At 37.5% G+C, this 13572-nt stretch overlaps 1 protein-coding gene across 42 annotated transcripts in view; it reads right to left on the bottom strand.

The window, feature by feature from the left end:
- The window catches only part of Ppfia2 (PPFI scaffold protein A2), a 474268-nt gene that overhangs the window by 100711 nt on the left and 359985 nt on the right, over nucleotides 1-13572 (bottom strand). For all 42 annotated transcript variants that reach the window (XM_087557891.1, XM_087557895.1, XM_087557873.1 and 39 more), the window contains 1 exon segment: nucleotides 1723-1944. In XM_087557891.1, coding sequence (XP_087414017.1) covers nucleotides 1723-1944 — 222 coding nt within the window.

Genomic DNA, 13572 nt, shown 5'->3' with positions numbered 1-13572 from the left:
AGTTATTTTAAAATGTGAAACAAGGAAAGGAAAGCTGGGCATATTTTACCCTTTCTGTAAGAGAGAGCTAAAAATAAAGTCAATGAGTGGCTAAAATGCAAAGGAAAGAACAAAATCTCTGGAACTACAAGCACAAATTGCTAAAGAATGAGCGAAAGTTCATGAAATGGCATGACAACTTAAAAGAAAGGGATCCTAATATTTCTTACTAAGTCCTGTATGTTATGAAAGTTTGGAGTATAGGAAACCATGAAGAGGAAAGACATATTCACTAACCTGAGCTTATGTGAAATTGTATCATTATCTGACCTTCAGTGAAAATTGTAGGGTGATGTCATTATGCACGTGAAGGCAGGTAAAAAAGGGAGGCAGGAACAGAGGTTTTAGAAGGAGAGGGAGGAGCAGAAAGGGGAACCAACATGGAGGCAGATATAATTGATCCTTGCCATGCATCTCTACATAGATACAGGTTGTTATGAATATTTCCTAAGGAATGGGTTTCTATAGGCATTTTTATCTTTTCTAGGTGGGTAGTCTATATATCCTTATCAACTGGCCGCAAGTTAATTTTGTGGATGTATTGTATACTGAGTATTTAACATAAATCTGGTTGTTGGATTAGTCTGTTGAGTCATGCTTTCACTAGATTGTTGAGAGTGTGAGCAGAGTTCAACAGGAAGCCATGATAGACTGTAGAATGCTTGGGCTAGCATGGCATGGGTCCACACTAGCACAGCCTGCGAAATGCGATGTGTGTGTCATGTGTGGTAACAACCCGCCTAGGGGACAGTGTATGAAAGCAGCTGATAGAGAAACAGCTAGAGCGTGCATATCTGCGAGGAGTCGGAACTCGAGGGAACCAGTCCTGTGCTTTTTAAATTTTACTGCAACAGAAAATATCACTGTATTCACTGCATTTTTGCTCATGGTAAGTGCTGCGTTCATGTACACTCTAATGTCATATTATAGTAAAGGATTATAAGGACCCTTTCTCCAACAAAGGATTTTGTTGTTAAGTGTGCAATAGTTTTATAGGTAGATAGAAAAGGTAAACCAAAGGACTCAGTGAAAGAAATGTGTGGTGTGGTATTAAAAATGAAATAAAATAAGAAGGAACATTGATACCTGTAAAACGCTTGGTCAGAGAGCACTCATCTGAGAGGAGAGTATTTGAGCAAATGGTAGAGGATAAGAACATGTTGTAAATCAAATATTTTCTTGGATCATTTAATAAACTTGAAGCTTTCTTTATTTATTTCTCTGCTTTGTAGACAAAGTTATGCTAATCCTAGCAAAAAGTAATACAATATACATAAAATGGTTTTATTATTCATATGCATCTCGTCCTCAGACACAGGCACTCACAGACCCAAACCCAAAATAAGAGACGATTTATTGAACACTCTGTATTATACAAAATCGTGATTCATTCCCCCATACACATTTATTAAAATTTAAAACTATGGGGCCTTGAAAAGTCCTTAAATTTTCAGAAAGACTTTATAATAGCTGAGACTTGAATCCAAAGCCTTAAAATTATTAAAAAAACGATAAGTAAACCATTTCTCTCTTACTGAACAGGTACATAACAAATAATTCTAATTATGGTCTTCAAGAAGAAACGACTTCTGCCCACTAAAGAAATGCATGGGGGAGAGCTTCTCAGAGTAGCATTTGGGAAGCCATTCCAGAAGCAAGGACAGAGCGCTATGAACTACCTACCTCTCGGATGTCCCTTTGATATTTGGTGTTCATTTCTTCTGTTTTAATGAGGTCCTTTCTTGCCGTCTCGGCTTCTTGTTCCACTTCTCCCACTCGGGAAGAAAGAGCTGCTAAGCGGTCTTTCATTTGGGCCATTTCATAGTTTTGCTTTTCAAGCAATTCTTGCAGCTCGACGATCTGGCTGGTGTCATCTGTGGAATCTATGGAGCCATTGGATAGACGCTGCAGGAAAAGGCGAAAGCGGGACACTTAGGATCTTCTTTATTCCTAACCCAAAGCATGAGAGGTGAAAGGAGAAACTAAGCAGCCGTCACAACGAGAAGTAAGAATTGTAAAACAAACTAGTGTTGGTGAGTATCTATGATTTTGATAAAACTGTTATTAATAGATAAAGAAAAATGGCACGGTGAAGCTGGAGAGGTCATTGAGCCGTTCCGCTCTTCCCGAGGACCTGGAAAGAGTTCTGCTTACAGGCCCATGTCACTCTAGTTCCTCTGGACTGCACAGAAACCTGCACACACTCATACACACACACACACACACACACACACACACACACACACACACACACACTCACACAGAGAGAGAGAGACAGAGAGACAGAGACAGAGAGACAGAGAGAGACAGAGAGAGAAGGAGGAGGAGGAGGAGGAGGAGGAGGAGGAGGAGGAGGAGGAGGAGGAGGAGGAGGAGGAGGAGGGGAGGGTGAGAAATAATGAGATAAATACTTTAAAAAATATGAAAGGAAACCAGTAATTTTCAATCAGGGTGATAGATGCGTTTGCATAACAATTTAATATATATGTTATGTGCAAAATCTGTATTATTCCAGTGGCTATATGAACAATTCAAAGTAGACTGGGTATTTTCTTTCTTTTTTTTCTTTTTCTTTGTTTTGGAGGAGGTCACAAGTGGACTTGGGAAGACTGGAAAGTGAATGTTCTCATGATCCATTATGTGAAATTTCCAAATAATCAATAAAATATTATGTTTTTTTAGAAAAATAAAAAAAAATCTGTATTATGACAGATCACATACATGATTTTAATCAATAGATGGGATTTAAACTATACTTTTTTTTGATCCAAATTCTTTTCAACTTCACAGACTTTATTTCATTTTATGTTTTAAATAAAATATTTTATACACTTTCAACAGTTTATCTGGATCATGTTCTTTCCCTTCCCCAAAATATTGCCAGATCCACCCACCCCCAAACCTATCCAACTCTTGAAAACATACAGTCTCCTTATGCTGGCCAATTTCTCCTCTGCATAGGGCTCACGTTAGAGTGTGGTTGATGTACTTAGTGTCACTCCATTGGACAAAATTGACTTTCCCTTTCCCAGAAGGTGCTAGCTACAAGGAGCTTCTTGATTAGGGATGGAACTTTGCTTCCACCTCACCTTCTCAGTGCTGAGATTATTGTCTGGTTTGAATTTGCGCATCAGGTATGTGATGCTACGGTCTCTATGAGTTCATATGTGTATCAGTCCTATTATGGATGAATGATGGCTCTTCCTTTGAGTCATTAAACACTTATGGCTCTCACAATATTTCTCCCTGCTCTTCTACATAGACTCCCCAGGACTGAAAATGGGCCAGTTGATAAAAAAAATCACATTTAGGTCAATATGTTTAAAAATCTTTCACTTTCTATATACTGTCCAGTTGTAAGTGTCTGTTTTAGCATATACTGTAGAAAGAGTTTTCTCTAATGAGGATTATGCGATGAAATTATTCATTCACATAACAATATGTCATTAGGAGTCATTTTATTGATAATATTTAGCAGAATAATAGTATTACATTTTCCCTTATGGACCATGAGTTATGTAGTTTCAGGTTCTTGAACAATTTATCAATATTAGGTTTAGCGCCGTCTCATAAGATGGGCTTCAAGTCAATAAAAAGGAATGTCTTGTCATCCCCTCAACATATGTTCCATTATTATACCAGAATATCTTGCAGGCAGATCCTTGTTGTAGGCTTTTGGGTTTTTATCTGGGTGATATTCCATGATCACTTGTCTCCTCCTCTAGTGTGCAAAGTACATTCCAGCAACATGACAACGTGTCACTAGAGGTTAAGCTTCTAGCTGGGCACCAGCTTTAATTTTTCATGTTCTAGGACCTAAGTACATATTATTTTTCAGCAATAGGGCCCTTTCATCAGTCCGTGGAGGGTAACCAAAGCGTTGACAATCTCCAATGATATTCAAGAAATCTTAGCAATTTCAGCCAACTACTCAAGAAGATGTAATCCATTACTGGCATGATGAGCTCTACTTGGTGGTTGTAGGTATCTAGGTGAGGCATGGTCTCCCTTATCCTATAGTGACTGCATTTAAAATTCTTTCATGTACTTATGAATTCTAGAAATCTTGAACAGTAGTACGTTTCCATATGGCCTTTCAAAGAGCTTTTAATGACAGTAGGAGCTCCACATATTTGCTTCTTTACCCAGCATTCCATCCTTCTCCCAATGTAGTTTTATAGAGTGAAAATGGGACTCAGGTTTTAGTTTTAATGACACACATACAAATAACATTTACATTTTGTTGAAATAATATATCTTATATGATGATACCTCTGAAGTGTATTGCCAATACTTGAACATTGTATAAGCACAATGCACAGTGGAGGGGCCTGAAAATGGTCAATTATGCTGAAACCGTTACTTTCACTTTTTGGAAAAGATGTCTAGAAAGTAGGGGAATCTTACAAGTCCAAATATTTAAAGAAAACAGAGAACTCAATAACAACAAAACTAAACAAAAACATATGGAGAAATCTTCAAAGACATTAATTATACTTGTAATAAATTTAGTTTGAAAAAGGGACATCCAATCAGGTGCTGGATGACAATGCATTGTTGGAAACATTCCTTCTCTGAGTTAAAATAAAGCATGGCTATGTCGAGGGTCATTGTAATTAATAGCAAATTGCCACTGTCAAAAAAAGACATTTCTTAAAATAAGACTTACATATGACCAGATTTATGAAAATAGTTTCAGCACTGGAAATCATCAAGAGAGGAACAAAATAAAACCTTAATGGAATATTATCTCATGATTATTCTAATGTTTGTTATACAAATGCTACAGGACAGCACATGTTGGCAAAAATTTACATTGCGTGAATAAAAACTATATAGTCATTATGGAAAGTGAGAAGTATAAATATAAGAAAAATAGAATTGCATATAATCTACCAAGCTCACTGTTCGGTCTATAACTAACTATCCAAAGGAGTATTTTACTAAGCCATCTCTACTTGTTGTTCAATGTAGTATTATTCAGAGTAGTGAACATATGGCATCAAAATTCTTCCTAACAAATAGGATGTGTAGAGAAAATGTGGTACATATGCTTATAGGACATTGTATAACTTTACAACAAAGGAACTTTCTGTTTTCTGTACCATGAAATTGGGCTTGGACGAAATTATAAATATAATGAACCAGAAAATTAGTAAGAACATAATCTTGGTTATATGCAGAATTTCATGGGTATGCAGAGTCAAACAAAGTTAAATTTTAATATAGTGATATGGTAAACATGTAGGGAATAAGGAAGACTCACTAGAAAAGGAATACATTAATCAAAAAATGCAATGTTCTAGTTAGATTGAAGGAACATATTTTAGTGATCTATTGTACATGGGACTACCAGATAAAAATCAAGTGGAGTGTATAATCAAATAGGGCAGTGGATTAGAAAACTATCATTAAAAAACATACATTAATCATTTTTCAGTTAATAAGGCGAAATGATTAGGATGTAGACTTTGTTGAAAAACACCTACCTATCATACACAAGGACCTGAATTCAGTCCTCAATATTGTACCCAAGTAGGGAGTGGTCTAATAATAGAAAAAGAAAGGAGAGAGGGAGGGAGAGGGAGAGAGAGGGAGAAGGGAGAGGGAGAGGGAGAGGGAGAGGAGAGGGAAAGGGAGAGGGGAGAGGGAGAGGGAGAGGGGAGAGGGAGAGGGAGAGGGAGAGGGAGAAGGGGATAGAAGAAATGAGAAAAGAGGGAAGAGAAAGAAGAAAAGACAAGAGAAGGATGGGTGGATTGGAGAAATGAAGGGGAGGGAAGAATTATGGGAAGAAAGAAAGGCAAGGGAATAAGAAATTTGATCCCATAGAATCTTCAAAACCAACTTCAAGTTCTGCGTCTAGATTAGGACAAAGACTGGGAGGAGATGATTTCCAAAACGTGAAAGCTCTCAGTCTAGCAGAAGCGGGAAGGTCAGGGAAGAGCGGAGCAGCGCAGTTTGCTCTGCGGAGATACTTGCTTAACTGCATGAGTTCATTCCAACCCTCCATAAATTAGGAAACGTTTGAATAGAAATGGAAATGTATCCACCCATGTGCAATTTTGTTCCTAAGAAGCATCCCTCAGAACAGAAAATAGCCCTTTTCTAAATCAAGTGTCAGGCTCTCCCTGCTGGTTGGCTACCTTATTGGATCTGAGTCCGAGGCATGAGTTACAAGAAATCTCATCCACATCTTCCTCACACATCTCTGTGTGATCTTAGTTGTCCCTGCAGCTCCCATTTAACAATAAAAGACAAGCTTCTGACTCTTGGGACATATTCCCACACTTTTTTTTAAGTGCTTTTTCATGGTAAAGGTCCACACTTTCACAGATCAGAGATGCTGTCTTTACAGTGTTAAATCCTGTAAGACTATCGCACCTAATACACACCTAGCAAATGGTACTAGCCTCTGAACTCCGTCTCTCAGATCAGTGTACTCATGCCAGTCCTTGTGCAGATAGTTACATAATGAAAGAGTTCCCAGTTACCTCCTTCTTTTTTATTTTTTTCTTTTATTGGATTTTCTTTATTTACATTTCAAATGTTATTCCCTTTCTCAGTTTCCCCTCCAGAAACCTGCTATTTCCGACTGCTTCCATGAGGTTGCTCCCATACCCACCTACTCCCTCCCACCTCCCCAATCTGACATTACCCTACACTGAGACATCGAACCTTGACAGGACCAAGAGCCTCCCCACCCATTCATGCCGAACAAGGCCATCCTTTGCTACACATGTGCCTGGAGCCATAGGTCCACCCCTGTGTATTCTTGGAATGGTGGTTTAGTCCCCGGGAGCTCTGGGGTGTTTGGTTGGTTGATATTGTTGTTGTTCTATGGGGTGCAAACCCCTTCAGCTCATTCAGTCCTTTCTCTAACTCCTCCATTCTCAGTTCAATGCATCCACCTCTGTATTTGTCACACTCTGACAGAGACTCTCAGGAGACACCTATATTAGACTTCTGTCAGTGTGCACTTCTTGGAACCCACAATAGTGTCTGTGTTTGATGGCTATGTGTGGGATGGATGCCCAGGTGAGGCAGCCTCTGGATGGCCTATCCTTCAGTCTCTGCTCCACACTTTGTCTCCATATTTTTTTCTGGTACTTTTGTTCTCCTTCTAAGAAGGACTGAAGCATCCACACTTTGGCCTTCCTTCTTCTTGGACTTCATGTGGCCTGTATATTGTTTCTTGGGTATTTCCTAGCTTTGGAGCTAATATCCACTTATCAGCGAGTGCATACCATGTGTGTTCTTTTGTGACTGGGTTACCTCACTCAGGATGATATTGTCTACTTCCATCCATTTGCCTACGAATTTCATAAAGTCATTGTTTTTGATAGCTGGGTAATATTCCATTGTGTAGATGTACCACATTTTCTGTGTCCATTCCTCTGTTGAAGGGCATCTGGGTTCTTTCTAGCTTCTGACTATTATAAATAAGGCTTCTATGAACATAGTGGAGCACGTGTCCTTAACAACTCCTGAAGAGTTACTCCACAAGCACCCCTCTACAAGCAACATTTCAGGAATGAAGGACAATAGTCACTGAAGGACGGTATAACTAAAACCCTACATTCGTGTGGGTCTCCTAACAATTGGTGCAGGGGCTGTCTCTGGCTATGTTGCTGCCATTGGATCCCTTTCCTCTAATCTCCAGCCTTAGATGGGTGGGAGAGGATGTACTTAGTCTTGCTGCTACATGATGTGCCAGACTGATTGGTACACATTGGGGGCCACCTCTTCTCTGAAGAGAAGGGAAAGTGGGAATAGGGGATGAGGTGTGTGGGTGGGGCTGGGAGCAAAGGTGAGAGGAGGGCTGGGATCAGGATACAAAGTGAGTGAGTGAGTGAATGAGTGAATACTACAGAATCCATCGCAATAGCCTCCCTCTTTCTTTGACAAGGTCCACAACCTGCCTTATGAGACAGTATCATTATCAAGTGTTCAGTGCTATCACATAAGCTCTGATCATAGGGATCCAACTAGAATCATAATACAAACGAGTAATCTGAATTGGTTTGCTGTTTTCTGGTAAGAAAGAAACCATTTACGCCTATACAGTTAAATTTTTAAATGTCTGAAAAATTATAGAATGAAATTCTGAACTCACTGGTTAAGATAATTTATGACTGTATTTCCCACAATGAAAAACAGCGATTATTTGCATCTGCAATAAACCCAAATGTCTTACAGAAGCCATTATGTTAAGAAAACGAAGGGTAAATCTAGAGGAGGGGACAACTACATTTCAGTTTACATGGAAGTCTACTCCAGACAATTCTACCCAAGAAATGCAGAAGGCCAAACAGCAGACTGGATACTGCTCTGGCCAGGATGCTAGGATTTTCTGCACAGTCCTACAGACTCACTTTAACAGGTGGAGCAATTGTTTTTTATGAAATTGGGTGGCGTTTATGCAGACATCTCTATAAACATGTAAAATTTTATGCATATTGGAAATTAATAGAGTTGCTTCATTAAAACACTTCACAAATCTGTAAAATGATTCAAAAGTACATTTAAAATGGAGCAATGCCATTTAGAATCACAGAATCCTAAAAATCTTTGTCAAACTAAGATTTACATTGCTGTCTTCATTTCACATCACTGTGCTAAAACAGTGTGAAAAAAGGAAACTTGGAGAGGAAAGGGTTTGTATCATCTCGAACTTCCAGGCTGTAGTCAATAATCAAGAAAAGTCAAGGCAGAAACTCAAGCAAGGCAGAAACATGGAGGGAGAAATTCAAGCAGAATCCATGGCGAAATGCTCTCACTGGCTTGTTTCCCGTGGCTTGTTATGTATGCTTTCTGTAGCTTCCTAGAACTTCCAGGCTTATGGTAACATTGTAGAATTTATATAAGTGTGTGTGTGTGTGTGTGTGTGTGTGTGTGTGTGTATAAATTAATATATAGGTATTAATAATATATATCTGAATTATGTGCATATTTTATGGATATTTCAATATTTATTTAGTACATAATAGTGGTAATTTTCTAATTAGGAAAAAATTTACTATTGCAATTCTGTGCACCTGAAGTTCATTAAAATCTTGTTTAATATAGTAACTTTTAATAGGTTTAAGATGAGGTAATTTTAAATAAATAAATATAAACAGTAATCAGGCAACTAAAATAAAACAGTTTTAAAATGTTAACCTTTAAATTCATTAAGTAGCAGAAATGTATTGCATTGCTTGGACACATCTGTGAAATTTAGATCGGCGTGTGAAAATCTGCTGGGATGATCTGCTGCTTTACTTTTACCTGCAGTGTTTATGACACTTCTCTGTTTATAAATATAAAAGCAGTTTTAAAATTCTGTTACGGATGAAACCAGGAGATGTTACTTAATTACTGTATCCCCACATTACAGCACAAGTCCCTAAAATAAAGGTTCATTTTTAAAAATGTATTCAATTCAGATTAACCATATATTTAAATATTAATTGATTACTGATGATGGGAAAGAATATTTGATGCCTTCCTTGGCAGTAATACACTTAAGAGTTAATATTTTATTTTCTATTATAAAGTTACTCTCAACATGTACACCTACACAGAAGCTAGTTTTTCCTCTTTGCTATATTTTAAATAGATTACCATTCACTCATTTGTCTTCTTAATATTTACAAATCTTTCTAAAAGAAAATAGAAATAGAAAAATAGAAGAGGAGATGATTGAAGTTGATCTTCCTATGAATTAAATTCTTATCATAGAGGCATAAATACCATTAAAATTCACTAACACCTACAGAGTGAATACTAAACAGCCCCCTCACTAGTAACTTCAGCATTTAATAATTAGCAATGTATTGCTGATTATATTGTCAAGAAGTTATAATGACATTCACAACCATTCCCATATACCATCAGACTTTTCTAGACTGGGAAGGAGTCTTGTAATGTACAAGAAACTCTTAAAGATCATTTTTTTTCTGGAGAAAAGCAATGTATAAATAAAGGTATATAGAGCTATAAAATAAACACAGACAGATTCAAACAGGAAAATACTGATAGGCATAAAAATAATGAGAAGAGTAATAAAAGTAATAAAAATGTAGATGATTGATTTATAGTTAGCATAAATCAATAATGCATTAATGTAAAAAATGTGTCTGAATGAAATATTAAATATACTATTCCACAAGCCAACCGAAATATGAGTGAATATATAAATAAATTCTATTCTAAGCATAAGTACAAAAGCAGATTTTGGAAGGATTCAAGCACTGATGTGACCTACAGACACTACTGTTTCTTCCTAGTGATCATAAAGGGTCATGTAATATGCTAAATTGTTGAGCTTCCATTTACATCCAAGTCATCAAATAAGATGGTATACTGATTACAATAGCAATATTACCTGCCTTCCTCCCCCACAATATCTATAAAGATTCTAAGTGTGAGTTCAAATAAATATTCCTATATTGCTCAAATTCTTTAAGTTCTCATCATATGCTAGACACAATTATAAGTGAATGATGTAACTTAGTTATGTAATGTCCGCTAATTACATCAGATGCAGAACTGAAATTGGTGCACAATGAGCAAAGTAGTTTGGTTGACATGCTAAAACCTCAGGGGATGAAGTTTTCACACGATAACCTGCTTCCAATATCTGCTTCCAATAGCTGTATTTCTCATTCCTGCCTCCCCCTTTTTCTGTTCTTTCTTTCTTTCACTTATCTACTAATTCAGTAAGCCACCAAAATTCCAGCTCTTTTGATCTGTATTATCCAAGATACAAAGGAAGCTCCTGAGATGAACAAGACTCCTGCTTGACAATAACATGATGTGTGCTTTATTGAGTGTGGATACAAACAAACCATGTAACCAAATGTGTGCAAAGAACCTGAAGTCATTTCCTGTGTACAGACACAAAGGCTTTAAGGTTATAAGTCATAACTTGTATGAACTTTAGGACTATCTACAATATTGTTTTGTAAGTTTCCTTATTTTGCCTTCTTTTCTTTGTTCCTTTCAAATATCAGAACTGTTCACATCAAGTGAAATCAATTCAAATGTATTCAACATATATCCTGCTTTATCTTTTATTTAAGGTTCTCTCACACATAATTGGGAGCTGGTGTTTTTGATTTGCATTGTCTCCTTAAGTCTATTTTATATCTTTAAAGGTGCCTGTTTTCACCTTTTATAAATCTAGAGTATAAGCAAAGCAGAAACAAATTTTCACTCAGTGTCTGTGAATTTAATCCCTGATTATTTTTAGAAACATTTGGAGAATTGAATGAGAAAATGTTGATGCGCTCCATTCTGGACAATGCGAATTTAAAACAGCACCTGAAAATGGTGAGGTTTTTCTATGTAATTGTTTTTCAAATTTTCTTAAGTATTAATAATATTTAGATGGAACTGAGAATCACAGATCGAGGTCATGGTTGTACTTAATTGGTTGTTGTGTCTTATTAGTAATTAAGTATATATCACAAAAATAAAATATAATAAGGCAATAAATTATTGAAAAGTAAGAGTAATAGCATCATAGGCCCCAGAAGTTACTTTTTTCTTTAACTTAGTATCAACTGGTTATCTTTAAATGTTTCAAATCAAAAGTCCTCTATCATTCTTAATTTTAGTGCAACCAGTGGTCTTTGTCAGTAAGCCAAAACATACATGATCTTATGCCCCCCTTATTTATTTGTTATTTTTAACTGACTACGATTACTTATTGCTACTCATTTATGCATGCATAGTGGGGGCATCCACTGGGCATGGGGAATCTACCACTTGCCATACATCTAAATAAAACCGACTCTCCTTCCTCAAAAGACACCATAAGTTAGTCATTTCTCTTCCCCTAAAGGTGAGGGCTCAGAATCTCCTTTCATTTCTAAAAAGTTTAGTGACTAGATTTTGTGCAAGTCTTTTGAAGTAAATACAGGTGCTATGCATTTGATTTTTTTTTTTGGTAGCCAACAACAACAACAACAGCAACAGCAACAACAGCAGCAACAACAGCAGCAACAGCAACAACAGCAACAGCAACAACAATAGCAACAGCAACAACAGAGCAACAGCAACAATGGCAACAGCAATAACAACAGCTGCAACAGCATCAACAGCAACAGCAACAACAGTAATAACAACAGCAACAACAGCAGCAACAACAGCAGCAACAACAGCAGCAACAGCAACAGCAACAAGAATAACAGCAACAGTAGCAACAGCAACAACAGCAACAATAGCAGCAACAGAAACAGCAACAGCAACAGCAACAACAGCAGCAACAGAAATAGCAACAACAGAAACAACAACAGCTGCAATAGCAACAGCAATAGCAACAACAACAGCAACAACAACAGCAACAGCAACAAGAGCTACAGCAACAACAGCCGCAACAGCAACAGCAACAACAATAGCAACACTAGCAGCAACAGCAACAACAGCCACAACAACAACAACAACAACAGCAACACTAGCAGCAACAGCAACAACAGCCACAACAGCAACAACAACAGCAACACCAGTAACAGCAACAGCAACACCAGTAACAGCAACAACAACAGCTACAGCAACAACAGCAACAACAGCAACAACAGCTACAGCAACAACAGCCGCAACAGCAACAGTAACAATAACAGCAACAACAGCAGCAACAGCAACAACAAAATAGTGTCTCTTGTCCATCTTCTGGCTCTTACATTCTCTATTACCTCTTTCTCTACGTTGTTGGAGGCTGGCAGGAGAAAGGTGTTAACACAGATGCCCCTCTACAGCTGAATAGTCAGAGCAGTTTGGGCTCAGCACTTCAAAGAGTAGTGTATCCCTGCACTAATCACTACTTACAGCAATGAGAAGCCTATCTGACCAAGGTCCACAGCAACACAAATGTGTATAAATATATAAATATTTCTAGGCTAGTTTGACAACATGACTAGATTTAGAAGAGCAACATCAATAAATTTCCCCTTGGGCCTTTGTCTTCTCTAGCCAAGAATTTTGACATGTTTACAGTAGGACGCATGAATTCTCCCCTTTTAAGCAGGTCTCTCAGACTTAATTAAGAGAATGACTGGATCCCCTTATTAACAGTTTTACCACTCTTGCCTCTGAACTCATCAGGTTTGCTACATAGGTTAGTTTTGTAGCATACAGGATCCCATGCTGATAAGATCATCGATGACTCTGCTTCTCTGGCAACCAAAAAGCACCTTCCAGCATAATGAAAGCTAGCCAGCAAGGAGAAGTCGCTGGTCACTTCAAGATTCATTTACCTCCTGTCTTTTAACTAAAGTGCATTGTAACTTTAGAAATATTGTTTTATCTGTAATTTGTGTTGAACAACTAAGAGCAAAGTCAATTACCCATACTGTTTTGGGTACTTCTCTGAAAACTTGGACCAATAATTTTTAGGGCTGTATCCTGTGCCTGGCACTCAGAGTTGCATGTAATGACCAATGTTGTCTGGGAATAGTGCTCTCTCTCTCTCTCTCTCTCTCTCTCTCTCTCTCTCTCTCTCTCTCTCCATATATATATCCATCCATATGTGTGTGTGTGTGTTTGTGTGTG

This window comes from Rattus norvegicus, chromosome 7, assembly GCF_021556685.1.
Source record: "Rattus norvegicus strain SHRSP/BbbUtx chromosome 7, alternate assembly SHRSP_T2T, whole genome shotgun sequence".
In the NCBI taxonomy this organism is placed as follows: Eukaryota; Metazoa; Chordata; class Mammalia; order Rodentia; family Muridae; genus Rattus; species Rattus norvegicus.
The sequence above is the reverse complement of the archived record's forward strand: the minus strand, read 5'-3'. Positions and strand labels throughout refer to the sequence as shown.